The 18,833-nt window shown below is 42.2% G+C and overlaps 1 protein-coding gene across 1 annotated transcript; it reads right to left on the reverse strand.

The window, feature by feature from the left end:
• Window positions 1-381: 381 nt before the first annotated feature.
• Window positions 382-14,158, reverse strand: cercam (cerebral endothelial cell adhesion molecule). Its single transcript, XM_053475744.1, has 12 exons — window positions 13,860-14,158; window positions 11,736-11,846; window positions 9,292-9,409; window positions 8,960-9,094; window positions 6,236-6,440; window positions 5,850-5,969; window positions 5,466-5,542; window positions 5,230-5,336; window positions 4,587-4,719; window positions 3,374-3,501; window positions 2,541-2,744; window positions 382-1,552 (listed from the first exon to the last, which is right to left on the reverse strand). The coding sequence occupies exons 1-12, from the start codon at window positions 14,060-14,062 to the stop codon at window positions 1,318-1,320; spliced, it is 1,776 nt and encodes a 591-aa protein (XP_053331719.1). The 5' UTR covers window positions 14,063-14,158; the 3' UTR covers window positions 382-1,317.
• Window positions 14,159-18,833: the final 4,675 nt, after the last annotated feature.

The following is an 18,833-nucleotide window of genomic DNA, read 5'->3' on the forward strand; positions in this document are numbered from 1 at the left end:
ACTGTATTTCATAATGTTTCATTAATTAACTGTGCCGGAAATAACACAGCTAACCAGTTTATCATCTTTATAAACACTTCACCCTAATTACATGTTTGTCAATCAAGACAAAGAGTTAAAAGAGTTTTTCATTTGGAGAATAGATGTTTCTATGGGTCACAGGGTATTCTGATATATCTGAATGCCACCAGATTTGCTTTTATTTCATTAACAGCTCAAATAATGTACTGTATACATAATATAACATAATAGATTAAAGTTGCACGCTTGCAAATTTACTTTGGTGCCGTCACTGAGCCAGAGATCGGTCGTCATTTATAGGTATTATTAAAAAAGCTTCACAAACAGTCTCTTTTTTAATTGATGGAACAAAACAACCCCTGTTATTTTATTGTACACTTTATTTTAGTGATTTTTTGTGAAGAAAAAAAAATCTTAACACACAACCTTTTCATCACCTGCACTTTTTTAGCAGAAAGAGATGATTTAAAAAAAGTTCAGAAAATAAATAAGACAACTCACAATAATAATGATGATGATCAGACAAACCAAACCCACTGGAAAATATACAGAAAAATAGAAAATAATTGCCTCTGATTTATATGCACACACACACTTAGATATTCTGTCTCTGATTGTCTTCAGCATGAGATTGCCTGCCGTTTGGTCGTTGTAAATTAGACAATGCTTAAAACAATTTTGTTTATATAAGAAATTTTTTGGACTTTTTTAATAAGAAATATGCAATAAACATTACAAATACCTAAAAATGCTAAATGATCAGGACGGCCCCGGGTAAAAAAAAAACACGAAAACACATGTACAATGCAGCCTGTGGATTTGGATTCGACACAGACTCAATGTTCCCGAATGTCTGAGCTCATGAATGTTCATAAAGTTGCCTATACAGCACATTTCACCCATGTACCCTTCTCTGATTTTAGCAAACTAAACGTGGAGTGGAGATGATTTTAGATAACGTACGCTTAACAACCTGTTCATACTCAAAAAGACGACTGACGATGTGATGATACACCAGTAAAGAGACCAGCACGAGGCTGTAGACTCCCAGTAAAGTCATGAATATAAACTGAGACCCGTCAGGGATCCCAGACTGACTTTAAAATAAAAGAAAAAGCTGTGCTGAGTTCTGTCCGAACTGTACCATGTGTTCCCGATTAAACACACACACACACACACAGTTACAGTCTTCTGTCCCTGTCTGTCCATACTTAGGAACATCCTCACGCTACACACACGGTCAGGAATGCTGAGTCTCTCTTTTCTCTCTCACACACGCACATTCAGCGCTGCAGTTCACAGCTCGTCCCTGTAGGCGGCGCTCTGAATGCCAGGTGGTGGAGCACCGCCCTTCAGGGTCTTGTACGAGCCTCTCCAGTCTGTGGGGACGTTATCATTGTCCCACAGCGTGGACGTCTCCGTGTCGCTCTCCCACTCTGCATCGCCCGCGTAATGACACGGCTGCACCAGCAGGGGGCTCGCTGAGAACGCCTGCAGGTTCCGGTTCAGGAAGTGAGACTTGTAGTCTTCACTGTATGAAAGAGACAGACACCACACACACACGCGCACATATGCAGTAGATTAGACTCCACCCTTTTCTCCAAAGCATCAAGTCTGACCCCGCCCCTTTTTCACATTCTTTAGGTATTTACATTTACATTTACATTTAGGCATTTAGCAGACGCTCTTATCCAGAGCGACTTACATTTTATCTCATTACACATCTGAGCAGATGAGGGTTAAGGGCCGCGCTCAAGGGCCCAACAGTGGGGTTTGAACCTGGGATCTTCCGAACCGTAGTCCAATGCCTTAACCACTGAGCTACCCTAGGTATTTCCCCCCAGCAGTGGTATTATTGCCATTTGAGAAGCGAGAACTCTTCAAGTAGGAATATAATAATTTAGAAATAATTTTGGGGGAAACACAGAGCTTTCGTATACACACACAATTACACATACACACACACACACACACACACACACACACACAGCACAGTAGAGGGATATATAATATTTAACCATTAGAAAGAGGTTTCGGAGCAGAGCTACTAGATAATACCAGAGGTCTGTGTTATTTCTGGATCGTGAGCTTCAAGGGTTTAAAATAAGAAAACCACACGGCAGCTCCAAACACACAAACCTCCTAACCATATGTTAACTTGTTAAACATACTTTTACCCAGAGACACCAGAACTCTGGAGTAGATTTAGGATTAGGATTACTTTTAATGTGGATTAGTTTTACTGCAGAAAATCCAGCATTACTGACACACACCTGAAGCAGCTCTGGGATAAACTTAATCAACTGAAATGCAAGCAAAAGAAAACAAAACAAACACAGTGTAATGATGTTATAAGAAAATAATCCACAGTGGAGCTTGACACTAATTATTTTCCTATTTCAGTGTTTTATCCTTCTTCTTATCCGGTGAAGGAGGAAAATAATCAGCCTCAAGGCGGCAACACCGAGCGCACGTCGTCTCGTGACCAACCTGGTCTGATGCTCTGGTCTAATACTCACTTGGGATGTTTGTCGTACATGATGGGCAGGAACTCGTCCACAGGAAGCATTTTGGAGATCGGCTCGGCGTTGATTAGCTTCTGTGCTCCCTGCAGCGAGATGGCGTAGGACAGCGTCCAGTACGAATAACCGGCGACCACCAGGTTCTTCACCATCTCCACCGGCTCCTCATCACCGGGGTTCACCTGCTTCCTGCCCAGGTATCTGAAACACACACACACACACACACACACACACACACACACACACACACACACTGTTTCCATCTGGACAATTTATAATCTTTTATGTAAAAACACAAAATGTAAGAAAAAAGGAAATCCAAATGTCCATCAACTACAATGGTGTGTGTGTGTGTGTGTGTGTATACATATAGACAGTGAGATCAATGAGTATTTAATCACCCTGTGATTTTGCAAGTTCTCTTACTTAGAAATCATGCAGGGGTTTACAATTTTTTTTTTGAAGATTTCTGACCTTCAAAGACGTGTTATTTTGCTTTTAAATAGTCCAGCCACACTCTGCTCATGATTCTAAATTAGTAGCACCTGTTTGAGGTCGTTAGCTGTCATAAAGAATCACAGGGTGATCAAATACTCATTATCCACCCTGTCTATTCTATATATAACAAATATAGTAAGATATGACATCATCAAAAGAATGCCACCCAATCACACTCCCGCATGGATGACATCATATTCTAATTTATTCCAAGTAAGGGAACTTAAACATGATCCCTTTAAAGACGTTCAGCTAGAACCGGTTTATCATTATTCATACTGAAAAACAATGAGATCTCCATGGCAACATCTTGACGGACAGGTGTCACTCACATGATGTCCCAGTCGAGCTCGGCTTGCTCCACCTCCTCCATCATCTTCATCAGGCGCCGCTTAAAGTTACCCTGAAACCGGACATCGTCCTCAAAGATCAGCGCTTTGTCCATCTGCATGTCCACCATCTGAGAGACAGAGATGAGTTCACAACACAAACACACACACACACACACACACATTATGTACACAGTATGCCAAACTGTGTAGAGGAATCACACTACATTGGTGTGTTCTGTGTACAGTACGTGTCCCAGTGGTGGCTGCTGGTTTTAGCAGGAAGGGAGGAAGATAAAGGTGTTTAGCTGCACACAAGATATTCTGCATCATACTGATCACTTAACCAGTTTAATGTTAATAGTGATTGACCTGAATTGAATCATTTGCAAAATGTGATAACTGGTTTTAAAATTTTCGGGAGGCCTGTTATAAAATTGCAAACAGAAATTATTTGAAAAGTGTAAAAGGTTCACAAGAATGTTAAAATGCAAGCAAAGTAGTCTGTCAGAAGTACGCTAAGATAATTCAGCGCAGTAAGATTGTAGGCATGCGGCACACACTCTGTAAACAGTATACATGTATATCTGTAATGTCTTATGATGCCACTGGATGCTTTCATTATAACTCATATACGATATATTACATACAAGAAAGTTCAAAACCAAGAACCCGTTAATAAACACGTCATATTCGTGCGAACGCTCGTTTATTTCGAATAACAAATGTGATTTTAGTAAAAATACACTTGGGGTTTTGCTCGGATGGATGGAGGAAAGAAGGAAGAAAGCCAGATGCCTCATTTTAGCTGTTTTAGCAGCTGTTGCTATCACTGCTATAAAGTCGTATAAATTCTGACCTGTCATTCTTGTTCATGTCACATGACCGTGTATCAGATATATGTTTCTGATCCAGGTCCAGGTACGAGATTGGCGTGCGCAGGCGTGCCATTATATTAGAGCACAAGTGTGTTTGTATGTGACTCATAACACGAAACTGTAACCACACACTTCCCTGAATCTGTGTGAGCATGACTTCTGGTTCCTAATCTGAATAGTGTGTAAGTGAGCTTGTACTCAGGTAGGCAAGTACACACACATCATGATGTTGCTCATTAATGGTGAGCGCAGACACACTGGTCAGGCTAAATAAATAGGACTTTTACACATAATCATTGAAAAGTGTGTGTGTGTGTGTGTGTGGCGAAGCTCCTAACCTCCTTCCAGATGTAGTAGTGGCTGAGGAAACATCCCACCTCCCCTTTCGTGAGCGTGCGGCCAGAAAAAGGGTCGTAATAACCGGGCAGGAGGTCCACACCCAGGATCTTAATTTCACTGCTGTTCAGAGCTCTACACACACACACACACACACACACACACACAGAAGGTTCTTGAATAATTCTCCATAAGACAGTAACGCAGGTTTATATTCATGCTCGATCGTTATCGTTAGTAACCATAGTAACGGCTCATTCACAGGGACGTGTACAGCACACACTCCACTGCTCAAAGGGGAAGTTTATAAAGTTCTCTGAAAGAAAAACAGTTCCCTGTCAGCGTGTGTAACAGTCAGAGGGGAAGCTGGAACTGTTGGTTTTGCCAAATCTTCACACGATGAAGAAAAGCTGGTGAGGGATCGAGTGATAAAAGCTGCTGTTCACTCGCCGCCTGGACATTAAATGTAACGGATAGAAACAGATAAAAAATAAAACACATTCTGTAATTAGAGATACACCGTAATCACCAGTAGTGTAAGAGGAATAAAACACTTCAGGACATGCTGTTATAGAAAAATAATCAACATAGGGAGTGTAACAGTAACTCTGCAGCGCCCCCCGGAGGTAAATGTGAAGAACTCACGCTCCGTCCACAGCATCCACCACTTTAGCGTTGATCTCCAGCTCGTACAGAGACCACAGCATCCTCTCTCTGCGGTTGGGCCGCCGGCGCAGGTTTATCAGGTACACCTGCAGCATACACACACACACACACACACACACACACACACACACAGAGCTTCATCAGTCTTTGTCTTTCTGCATGAAGCCGTGTGATGAGTGTTCACACACCGAGCAGAAAGGAAGCAGTTTACGCACCTCATTAAAGCCCATTAGGTCCGTCTGCTTCGGAGGGACGTGCACGTAGCGGGACAAATACATGGGCGGGCCGTCGACTGCACACAAGACCGTTACACAACAGGGGGATGTTATTCGTGTAGATTTTCTTGAATTGACTTTTTTTGTTTAATTTTCAATTGGAATATGGCGCCTGTAAACAGGGGGCGCTGTTAAAAGGGTTCCACAGGCTTCATGAGGGTCATGGGGGCAATAAAATGCCATCGAAACTGAAAACGGGTGTTAATTATTGTAAACAAACCACTTATAGAAGTGAAAATAAAGTTGAATGCTAATCTAAAGTCATCATCTGTTCCATAGAACCCCTCAACACCTTCTCAATCGAACAATCTCAATCACACTCACTCAGAGCCTCGAGGTACAGGTGGACGAAGTTGATGCGGTCGTCCTCGATGGTCTGGTGCGGTTTAGCAGGAACGTTCAGGTAGCCGTAGCGCTCTTTATTACACACGTACATCTGCACCTCTGCATCAACAAAACACACAAGATGTTCTGTCTTCAACACACTCACATGGTATGTCATGACCAACGTTGTGTGTTAAATCCGAAATGCCCCTCTGCCCATTTTCCCATTGTTTTTAAACAAAACATGAAAGAAGAAAATGAAGCCTCTTTTTTTTTTTTATCAGAAACAGTGCAAAAAAAAAAAAAAACAGTGCAGTGTTAATACATTTTTGTCTGTATAAAATGAAATAAACAGTATTATATACTACGATGGTGGACGTTTGTACCCGAGACTCTGCAGGAGAAGGCGAAGACGATGATGTCGTCGTAGGGCCAGGAGTAATCGGTGTGTGGAGGGTAGAAGGCCAGGCTCTTGGTGCCCTCCTTGCGCAGGTCCAGCAGGATGGTGGAGTGGACCATGGGAACAGGGTAACAGCCTTTTCGGTACCGGTTCCTGGTCGGGAAGTACTCGGCTGTCCGACGATAGTAACCCTAAAACACAACCAGAATATATCTAACCAGACACGGACCAACAACATCCTTAATAACACAGATAGTACAGTGAGTGAGAAATACACAGCTGACTGCGGAGCCGATTCTTTTCACACAGGTATGTGAATGTTGACCAAAAAAATACCAAATAAACATAAATACGGTGGCAAGAAAAAGTATGTGAATGTGGAGGATGTGAATCTCATAATTAGTTAATTAGCTCATAAAAAGCTAACTGGAGTCAGATGTTAGCTAACCTGGAGTCTTGTTAGGAAAATGAGTTTGGAGGTGTGGACTAGAGCTACATTGAATAATAAAAATGCACATGAAGAATTTGACTAATTTTTTCTGCACAATTCAATTCAATTTTATTTGTATAGTGATTTTAACAATTGTCATTGTCGCAAAGCAGCTTTACACAATCAAAAGAATTATTTAAGTTTGTATGGAATGTGAGTGTGTATGAATCAGAATGATCAGATCGTCCCTGATGAACGAGCCGAGGGCGACAGTGGCAAGAAAAAACTCCCTGAGATGGTAATAGGAGGAAACCTTGAGAGGAACCGGATTCTACAGGGAACCCATCCTCATCTGGGTGGAACAAATAGCAGGGATTGATCTGCACTCATACTGTGTGAGACTGAAAGTTGATGTGTTTAAGTTAAAATTAAGCTCAGTTGGTTATTGGCGGCTCAGATAGACTCAGATAGGAAACTCCAGTCCTGAACTTTCGAGCGACTGCAGTTACGAGTCCTCAGAGAACAGCTGTCTGCATCAGCCGAGGACAGGACCGTCTTCATGGTGAAGTGGAACCGTCCCCAGTCACGACACGCATCCCAGACAGACCACACGGGGCATCCATGTGAGCAGATCTCCAACCAGAAGAGGGACCAGGACGAGTCAGAGAGGTCCAGAGGACAGAGGGGGTCTGGATTACTGGCAGCTCAGGAATATAATACAAGAATATTACACTAATGTAAGCCATGCTTCGTCAAAAAGAGCTTTCCACAAAGATGATCTATAACCAATGTTGATTTACATTAAGCTGGTTACAAAGTGATTTAAAGACCTTAGAAATTCACCAGTCGACAGTGAATGAAGCAAATGGAGACACTTTGGGACTGTGGGTACTCTAGCAAAACGTAGACGCTTAGTCAAAATGACCCGAAGGGCACAACGAAGACTCAACAACGAGGTAAAGAAACAACCTCGAGAGACAGCGAAAGATTTGAAGGCATCACTAGAACTGGATGACATCTGTGTTCATGAGTCTACAGTCTGTAAAACATTGGACAAGTATAGCGTCCATGGCAGGATACCACAAAGGAAGACGCAGCTTACCAGACAGAATGTTGCTGCACACCTAAAGTTTGTGAAAGAGCACACCGACCCTCCACAGCGGTGTTTGCAAAATGCACTGATGAAACTAAGCTTGAATTATTTGGAAAGAACACGCAGCACTACAATCTGACATGAAGAGCTTCACATATTATCTTTAAGTATGGTGGAGAAAACATCATGTGTGCACAGTGAACAGTGCGACGTGTCATGGTTGAGTCGTGGAGTGCATCTCTCTCCTCCGTTCGAGGAACTTCACATATCAAACACCGAGTGAAGGCGCTCAAAGCCAATGAGGGATTGCCCGCGCTGTGAGCGCAATGGGTCCCCCTTGACTGGTTCATTGTCCCTCCTGTGCCCCCCCACATAATCCTAGAATTGCCCCTGTCCGAGTTAGAGCCCAGACCTCAACCCAATAGGGATGCTGTAGAATGAAGAGAGTCACACACATGAGACGTCTAAAGAATATGATGCAGCTAAAGCAGTTCTGTTTCGATTGAAGGAAGAATCGTCTAGAATTCCTCTCGAGCGATGTAAAGGTCTGATCCACAGCTACAGGAAGCGCCTAGTTGTGGTTATTACTGCCAAGGGGGCGGGGTCAACCAGTTATTAATTGCAAGGGTACTTTTTCCACTACTATTTTGAATGTTGAACAAGTGTGTTTAATAAAGACATAAACAATCAGAATTTTTTTGTGTTATTATTTTAGACGCATTATGACATACATTATACTATTTAATACTCTTCATTTACATGAAGATCAGATGAGATTTTTTAACAAATTAATGCAGAAAAACATGAAACTCCAAAAGGTTTACAGTGTATACACACTCTCTAGTGTCTCTTTTATTTCTCCCTCTTTATGCCAATAAGACAAAATCACAGCTGATTATGTGACTGAGGAAGCACCAAGCAGTGTAAACTCCTGAAGATCTCAGCTCCAGCTTTACCTCTGACTGTTACACACACATTTATTCTCTTCTTATAAGTTACAAAGAGCGTGTGCTGTACATGTTGCTGTGAATAAGCTGTTACTATGGTAACGAAAACACATCATAGTGAGCACATTATTAAACCTGCATTCTGTTATAGAGAATTAATCAACACCTTCTGACCAATCAGAGTGCATAAGCGATGTGTAATAGTGTCGAATAGACCGTACCGCCCTGAACCGTTCGTACCTGAGGCGTGATGCCGCACCAGTAGTTGGAGTAGGCCGACTGGGAATCCAGCATGGGGGCGATCACAGACTTATTCTCACCCATAAGGAGGTTCAGAGTGTCTGGGTTGGTCAGGATGTTGTCTGTATCTGCAAACTACAGACCACAACACGTAAAGTCACTTAAAGTAACCTGACAACGCAGGTATCTGGGCAGATGGGAAAGAAAATTCAATGCGATGGTTTCTTTATTATTTATGAGAGATTATAAGACATGAGGAAAAACAGTATGTGTGTGTGTGTAAGAGAAAAAAAGAGAAAGAGCACTCTCACAGATCACTAGCGTGACCCTACCAGGATGTAATCGGCCCAGCGTTTCTTGGCGAAGTTCAGCGCTGCCTGTTTGAGCCTCATGATGTGCTCGTAGCGGCCGTTACTCCAGTGTTTAGGCCCCAACTCACCTGCGTACGACCTGCACACGGAGAGAAAAACCCTCAGAACTCCACTACCACACGTCCACTTCATAGACCGTGACCGGGACCATGAGGAAAACACACGAGACGCTCTAACTGTTAACCGATAAATAAATACCGATGTTTATTACACAGGAGTGTTAACTCAGCTTCTACTGCACTATACAACTCGTTAAACACACACTGCAGTATTCACTCTTATTGTTCCACTCCTTTACTAAATCATACGTGACTGATTGTCTTGTGATGATTTTATTAGCGCTCAGTTTACTGAAACAATTTTAAGACATTAGCACACAAGTGATAAACATTAAATAACTGAAAGAAATTGGTTACTCCCACTTTCACAGATACTGAGCTGTGGTGGAAACAGAGACGAGGGTACCGACAGTTCTGGATACGGGTTAGTATCTGTACTGAACCGAACATTATTATCCACTCAAAACAAACACACACAATTTCAAAACTATTACACAGGTCATCATTCAAAATACATGTTTTAAACTTTTATAATTAATAATCATTCGTAACAAATCCATCATCCTTTTTTCTCTCATAAGTATATTTAATAACAGTAATATGTACTGCATGTGTGTCAGCCATACTGTAGTCCAACCCCCCTTTTGCCATCAAACCTGCGCTGCACTGTGTCCTGACCCATCTATAGTAGGACCAGCGTTAACGTTTTCAGCAGTTTGAGCTCCAGTAGCTCTGTGACAAGTGATGGTTGATGTCATGGGTCAGAGTGTCTCCAAATCTGTAGCTCCTGTGGAATGTTTCCAGTCCTCGGAGGTCAGAAGCTAAGAAAAGTGATCCAAGGAAGGAGAAGTGGTGAACCGGCGACAGGGTGATGGGGCCAAAGGTCACATGTGGGAAGTGAAGGAGAGCTACTGTAACTCAAACTGCTAAAAAAATATACACACACACACACACACACACACACTACCGCTCAAAAGTTTGGGATCACTTGCAAATTTCTTTCTTTTTTTTTTTTATGTTTTTGTTTAGTGATTTATTTTCTACATTCTATTTTCTTCTAAAACTATAAAATATCACATATGGAATGAGTTCATAATGTAACAGTAACATTTAGGTATTTTAAAACATGTGTTTTAAGTCGAGTGTGATTGTAAACCCATCAAGCTCCACGATGAAACTGTCTCTCATGAAGACCTTCCCAGGAAAACAAGACCAAAACTTAAAGTTCATTTAGAGTCACCAGCCTCAGAAAATTAACAACCAGCAGCTCAGATTAGAGCCGTTATGAAGCTTTACAGAGCAGAAGGAGCAGATAAACATCTCAATATCAACTGTTCAGAGGAGATTATTGTGTGTTTTGGATGACTTTAGCACTGCTTCACAGTGTGGAAAGAAATAAAAATCAGGACCAACCATGGAGTTAGAAAGTGATCCCAAACTTTTGAGCGGTAATGTATATATACAGTGTATATAGTATTAGGCAAATATAACCTCAGATGACCAACATCTTACTTTTTTCACTGTGCCATTATTTCTTTAACAGAAATGAAGCCAAAAAAATACATGTATATACATGTAAATACAATACTATATATATATACTATATATTTGTTATATCTATATAATACAACTTTTTATTAACATTACTAATATGTTTCTCTCAAACACTTCAGCTGTAGGAATTTCAGGATGTTGTTCCCTAAGAAAACAGAACAGCTTTTACTCTTCAATATGATGATTGTCTGAAACAGCGGCTATAAAATTAATAATCTCATGTAGAACTCAATTCAGTTCCACATTTAAAAAAAGAAATAAATTTTCATTTCATTTGTTTGGATTTAAACAATGAACTCTTAATGCAGATTTACATAGAACATTTACTAAGATCATGTAATTTTGGAATGGTCTGAACGAATTTATGCTGAACTCCCCTTAAACACCCCTTAAACACCCCCCAAATTCACACCAAACACACACTGAACGTACACAAGTTCACGCAGAACAAGCTCACACTGAACACACTCTGGCAGGTTAAAGCTTGTCCACTCATTCCTAAGCTCAGAGAACACCGCGAGTGAACATCTGCTCCTGGGGCAGCTGGGATACCACGCCTACATCACTGACCCACTCAAGACATGTTGAAGCTTTAAACTCAGTGGCCTGTGTGCCAGTCTCAGTGTAGGAGGCGTGGCCTGTGTTAGGTCTCAATAGGGGAGGCGTGGCCTGTGTATCAGTCTCGGTGTGGTCACACTTTTTAAACATAACCCACTCAACCCTAACAGACTAAAACCAGTATTAATTCCCTGCATTTGAGAAACAGATGGCAGTGAAATGATGAAGTCTCACGTGGGCTTGTCCATGGGCCTCCACTCCACGTAATGATAGTACTGCTGCATGACGGTCAGCCACTCCCTCAGGATTGCAGTGGTGTTATCAACATTGTGGTCTGTCGCCGCCCTGGTGGGTAAGAAAGGAAAAACAGATTTGCATTTAGGAGAGATGTTATCACAATTTATAATAATAAAACACAGCACAGGAGGACGGGGTTATTGACAGAACACCTGAGATTCAGCCCCAGAAGCACTCTGACTCTTCCTGCTTCTGAAAAAAAAAAATGACGATATGTCTGGGCTTTTTGTAATGGATATTCATTTGTAAGTTTACTGTAGTAAAGCCTGTCCCCGCCCACAGCACCTCTAGGGAAGCCCCTCCCACTTTCACACAGATACGGTTATGTGATGGAAAGCAGATACGTGTTTGGTCTGTTTCTACATATTAAAACCAGAGCTGGGCGATCTGATGATGTATTTATATCACAGTGATATTACACATGATCAGTATCAGTATGATCACTACTGGAGCAAAAAAGCAAACACAAAACTATCCTTTGACCAACAGTTACAACTTCTTATATTCCTTATTTTATGAAATATTTTCATTTTGTTTGAGTTCTTAATTATCTTTATTAGAAATAAAGTTTAGCATCAGTTACAATAAGTAGCAACAACAACAAAACAGACTCTACAAGAAAGCACAAGCATATTACTGTATAGTTCTTAAAGCATCTTTTTGTAAAATTTTCACTGTTGCAGCTTTACTTATTCTTGGAGGTACTCCGGTTTCCTCCCACAGTCCAAAGACATGTAGATTAGGTTGGTTGACGTTTCCAAATTGCCCTCAGTGTGTGAGTAAGTGTGTGCGATGGATTGGCACCCTGTCCAGGGTGTACCCTGCCTCGTGCCCTAAGCTTTCTGGGATAGGCTCCAGGTCCCCGCCACTCTGAACACAGGATAAAGTGGTCTAGAAGATGAGTGGGAGTGAGTGATATATACAGGTAGTCCCCTACTTACAAACATATTCTGTCCTGGGAGCATGTTCCTACTGTTAGTCCAATTTGTTTTTAAGTCTGACAAGATTCAAAGTGAGTCTTACATGGCTTTGACATAAATGTACAAGGTAAAGCGTACCAATCCACTTGACTAAATCTGTCCCCTTTCCCCACACGTAAAACCTGTAAATGCACCTGAGTAAGTTAATCTCACGGTAAAATGTTGAGGGGAATCCCGGATGCTATTTTGTCGTAGAGTTTTCCACTGTATTGGACTTTTTCCAATTCCAAGATTTTCCCAAAATTAGGATTATTAGCTATTTTCTATTATCGTGCTTCCGGACTGATTCATTAAACCGGTGAGGCAGAGTCATTTCTCCCGTATAATAAGACTAATAATAAAGACTGGCCTTATGGGGTTTTCTGACCTGCTTTATTTTGATTTAAACATGAAATTATATGCCTTAAATGCCTTTTGTTGATGATGTTGTTGTTAGTCTTGTGACTGTTCCCGTTGAGGGGTTGCCCCAGCGGACCATCCGATCTGCCCACAACTTGGCACAACCCTCCCATTTTATCCAGAATTTAGTGTCTGTTGTTTGGGCACTGGCTGGGATTTGAACCCGCATGAATCGAATTTATGCATGGGAGGCGAGAAACCTGCCACTGAGACACCACCGCCCACACCTTTAAAATAAATATGATGCAGACGAAGGAAAAAACAAACCTGGAAGTACTGCAGAATATTAATAAAGTGTGTAAAATCGCATAATCAGCTTCATCACACTGCTGTGTGTGTGAACACGACTTGGATTAAAAAGTGAAGCGTTCTGTGCCTCTTCACATCTCCCCTGTACACAATCCCTCAGTGTTTGTTCTTGTTTCTTGGCTTGTTTCTCACTTGAGTCACACTGATGTAGAAACATTTGAATGTCTGAGTGTCACTGCGCAGCAACACTGTATCGAGTATCGCACGATGATGGGGCACTGAGGCTCGTGCAGGGCCGCTGTGGTTCTGGATCTGGGTGAGTGTGAGTGTGAGAGTGAGTGTGTGAGAGGGTGAGTGTGTGAGAGTGTGAGTGTGGGTCTGAGAGTGAGTGTGTGAGTGTGAGTATGAGTGTGAGTGAGTGTGTGTGTCCTACCACACGGAGATGCGCTCTTTGGGGTAGTTGAGCCTCTCCAGGGCTCCGAGGTAATGGGGCAGAGAGTGCGCGGCGTTCCGTGCGATGATGGCGATCACCAGGGTGGGGGGCTGCATCTCCGACTCCTCCGCGTAGTTCTCCTCCGAAAAATACCCTCCCGCCCGGGGGACAACCAGAGAGACAGCCAAAACCCAGAGCAGCATCGTGCTGGAGGTGTCCACACACCGGGCCTCTGTCTATCCGCGTCAGCAATCCTCCGCTCCAACTCCAACAGAACTCCCCCCGAACCTCCAACTCTCTGTAACCCACCCGTATTCGCACCAACCCCGCCTCCTGCCCTGAAACCGAACGCTCGTGCCTCCTACTGACTAGTAGTGATGGCTACGAATAAAGTTGGGCGTCTGGAGCCTAGACCAGGAGACAATCATACACACGGTCATTAACATACTAAGGCCGTTTTGGGAACACCAATCAGACTAACTTCACATCTTGGGACTGTGAAAGTGGAAAACCTGGAGGTAAACCCACCAAGCACAGGGAGAACATGTAAACTCCACACACACAGACCCAATGCTCACCTCTTCACCATCCTGTGGCCCAGCTGATTAATAACAAAAATAAATTGTCTGGTGGGCTCAGTGTGACCTCATCAGCATTGAAACTCATTAAGTCCCAAAAGATGTTTTTTTTTTATCTTGTTTGCACAAATTATTATCTTGTGCTTACTTTCTGAGCACAAAGCAAAGAACCCCTTCATATTCCAGATGTACTTTCATAATGAACAATGTGACAACACTGTACTTGTCCAATTGTACTTGAACTTAAAATCCCGCAAAATGTCATAAAAAAAGCACAGAACACCTTTAAACTTGGTGCTAACTTGTGCACACAGAATAATGTTAATAAAAATACCTTTTGACACTTGGTGCTTAACAGCACACTGATTTCACATTGTGTCATTCCAGAGCTCTTTTACAATCATTCCCTGTAATCTCATGCTCCCAGATCCCAGTAAGAATTCTGTCTCATAACACCTGTGCTATGTCAGATTATACAATGAACATCCTTTTGCATGTTCTCTGCTTGGTTAGTTTCCACAGTCCAAAAATATGCAAAGTCTCTGTAGTTTGATGTTATATGATTGTGGTGGTGAGAGTAAAATCAGGCAGAATATTGTAAATCCAGTTTCTGCTGATTTGATATTGAGTTCTTGTGGAATATCATGTGCTTGTTTATCATTATATTCCATTTCTAGGTATTTTTAGAGACAACCTTTTAGGGACAAAAAGATCGTGCTGGAGGTAATGTGAACAAGATTTTTTTTTTTTTTTTTTGCCTTAGCAACAAGTTTCTTCTTGGTATTTTCCATCACACCTTTAAAATCCATCAGCATATTTTCCTGATGTCTGTTAATTACTTGATGGTGCTGAGGAACTTGCAGAACTATGGTGGATTCAGACTTTTGCTCATTTTTATTGCTGAAAAACTAAAATAGATACAACACTATTTACATAAAAGTGACACAACACAAAACGGATTTTCCTAAAAAGAAAAAAAAGAGAAAAAAAAAACAGAAGATTGTGAGTTCTCTCTCTAGTCCTCCACCTGAAGATTCCACTACAGTGATAAAACAATGGGTTCCGGTTTCTGACGCACCCTCAGCAGCCGCGCCTCACGCGCAACTTCTGATTGGTCTGTATTTGTTTGTGATCAACTTTGAGCCAATCGTAACGCAGAAGGCGGGATTTGTAAGAATACGGGTAGGGAAAGAAGAAAAACCCCGAAAATTTTTCGGTTTCAAGAAAAGCCGACGTGTGTGAGTTTATTACAACTTCCGGGTGAGGACTGAGCGGAGAGTGACACCTCAGCAAGGAAAACTCAGTTTAGATGTGAACTCATCTTACACTTACAAAACTATAAGTGTTTTAAAAAGTAATCTTTGTTCACAGCACAGATTCATTTCAATAAATAATTAAAGTTTATTTTATACAAAAACAGATACAAAACAGTCACAAGAGTTTATAATATTAATCAATAATTATCATTTTCATTGTTTTGGCTGCATTTAATTGACATTTGTAACTTATTATTAAGCTATTTCATGATGTATTAGCATTGTGTGTGTGTGTGTGTGTGTGTGTGTGTGTGTGTGTGTGTGTGTGTATAACACCAAATAACACTGAGGGGACCAAAGACCAGTCTGTCCAGTCTGATTTCACAGAAACACCAGTGTAGCATAAAAACACTGGGAAAAGTCAATGATGGTCGGAATAGAAAGGCACCAGAGCACCGAGGGCACCACAGCCCACAGCCTTGGGTAAAGAGCCCAAGGCCCTTCAGCCTCCAAACTCCCCAAATCCCAATCTGATCGATCTGACCAGACAAACCGATCCACAGAGGCCCCGCCCCACAACCCACAGGATCCGCTGCCAACGTCCTGGTGCCAGACACCCCAGCGCACCCCAGATCCCCTGTAGAGACACGCCCTAAAGGCCCAGAACTGCCACATTGGCACAAAGAAAACCCACAAAATGTTGGCCTTAATGTTTAAATGTTATGGATGATTACTGCATTTATCTGGCAGCATGGTGTCGTAGTGGTTAGCACTGTGGTCTTGCACCTCCAGTGTCTGGCTTCAATTCCTGCCTCAGATCTGTGTGTGTGTGTGTGTGTGTGTGTGTGTGGAGTTTTCATGTTCTTCCTGTGGTTGGTGGGTTTAACTCTGGTTTCCTTCCACAGTCCAAGTGTGTGAATGTGTGCTGGTGTGTGCCCTGTAATGGATTGGCTTACCGTCCAAGGTGTACCCTGCCTCATGCCCTAAGCCTCCTGGGATGAGCAGTATACATAGTCAATGTGCAGCTTGTATAGCAGTACAATACCGGCAACACCCTATAGGAACAAGTAGAGTTTGCGTATCTGTGTTAGCTGATACAATGCAGTGGCCAAGCTGCACTGATTGTGTTTGCACTAACAAGCAAGGGAGCAGGTAAGTGTTAATTTGATATGTATGTGTGTGTCACAGCTGTGATTTACAAGTAAGATTGCAAATGAAATTTTTTTTAACTCTTATAAAATTAGACATAATTGGGTAAGTTGAGAATGCTAAACAATGCTCTGGAATGATTCCTCAGATCGATCAGTTCCCTGCTCACTTTATGGCTCACTTTATCTTCTATATGCAATTGGTTAACGCAAAAAATGTACGAAAAACACTGCCCAAATAGAGACAATATGAAGAGAACAAATCATAAGGAAATAGCAGAAACCGTTGGGGGCTCTGTAGTTTGTAATCTCAGCTCACTTTATTGATGTAAAAATGAGAATGAAAATTTGTTAGCTTTAGACATGGAAAAAATGGATCACTATTGTTACTAAACAACATGTAGCTCCACTTTCAGCAGCAGCAGGAAGGCTCCCATGATGCATTACAGACCAATCCCATGACACATGAGCTCAGAGGCTTTTTATTTTTTTCGAATTGTTAATGTGGCTGGAATTTATTTACTTCAGTCATGAAAACATTAAACACTTATTGATGCCAGATGTGCCGGTCCACACGCTTTCTATCCATCAGTGGAGGGTGCAGAAAAAGATAATCTTATTTTCTTCCCTTTTTGGATGGATGAGGTAGAATGGAGCTGCAACATTGCACACAGCAATGTCTTCAGCTTATAGCTTGTAGGTTTACATGAGCAATGTGCAAATTTCAGCTCCATAAAGTTTGTCCCTGTGGTTTTCACAGAATTTCCACAAGAGGGCGGTGTTGAGCTTGAACATGGCGCTCAGCCACCATCTCAGCTGAACATCATGCAGCATCCTCTGAGATTAAAGCGTCTGAGATTATTAAACTAGCAGACCAGCAGAAATATCTCTTCTAGTTTAATTTCCAGTCAGTTTATCATCAGGGCAGAATGCGACTCTGTGACAGAGATGCGAAAGTGCTGGCGCGTCTTTACTTCACCCAGAGCGCTCGCAAAATCTCTACATTGATTCAGTCTCGCATTTATCACCAGCTGTCCACTCAGGAGGCTGAGCGGAATTGACCAGCAGACATCGGCACTATTGAGGACTTGAGCACTAAAGAATGCTGAGACACTGGGAAGGAACAAAGGGAAGGAAAAGCACGGCATGGTCTGAATCCAGGAAGAAAACTAAACCCTGGAACGCTGGAGATAAAGAGATATACAGCTGACAACCAGTTAAACCAATTTCACTTGGCCCCCAGTCACACAATTGAAGCAGGCCTATGCTGAAACCTAGGCTGGGTCAAAGAGGCTGCCATTTTAGCACCTGCTCCCACCCCTTTGGACACCACCCTGGCTCTGCGAGGGCACTTTCCCAGCAACCCCTGCACACCCACACTCGAGAGAGTTCATGTGACTCATCGGTAACTTTTCACAGCTGGGTCAAAGGTCAGAGCAGCAGGGCAGCAGGGTGTGGCAGCCCAGTCAGAGCACACAAGCCAGTCATCCCAACTTAAACATTTATTCAACACGGAACAGAGAGGGCAGGAGGACAGAGGCGGGGGACTTTAGAGGGGTCCAAGCACTAGTGGGGGGTCTCAGTGATATAGCTGCCAAAACCATGGCTACAATGGCTGGGGGGGTCGTGTCAAAGGAGGATGGTCCAGTGGTCAGCTGCAGCGTCTCTTTTCTTCAGCCAGTCCCAAATCCCTAAGAAGGATGCTCTGGGAAACTCTGCAACTTTTTGCAGACACATTAATTATCAGTGCAGACATTCTCATGCAGCCGTCGATAATAGGAGTGTCACTCCTGCTCCCACGGTTTGTCCAGCTCGAGAAAACTTAATCAGCTGGTTTCATCCATACACAGGCACCAGCTGCATTTGAAATGCTGATATTCTTTTCAATTATATATAATAATAATCTTCTAATCTAATAATCTGACTAGTTGATAGAAACGTTTGTATAACATCAACTGCAGATTTTGCTAGTCTGTGAAACAAATGATTATT

The sequence above is a fragment of the Clarias gariepinus genome, chromosome 17 (genome assembly GCF_024256425.1).
Source record: "Clarias gariepinus isolate MV-2021 ecotype Netherlands chromosome 17, CGAR_prim_01v2, whole genome shotgun sequence".
Taxonomy (NCBI): Eukaryota; Metazoa; Chordata; class Actinopteri; order Siluriformes; family Clariidae; genus Clarias; species Clarias gariepinus.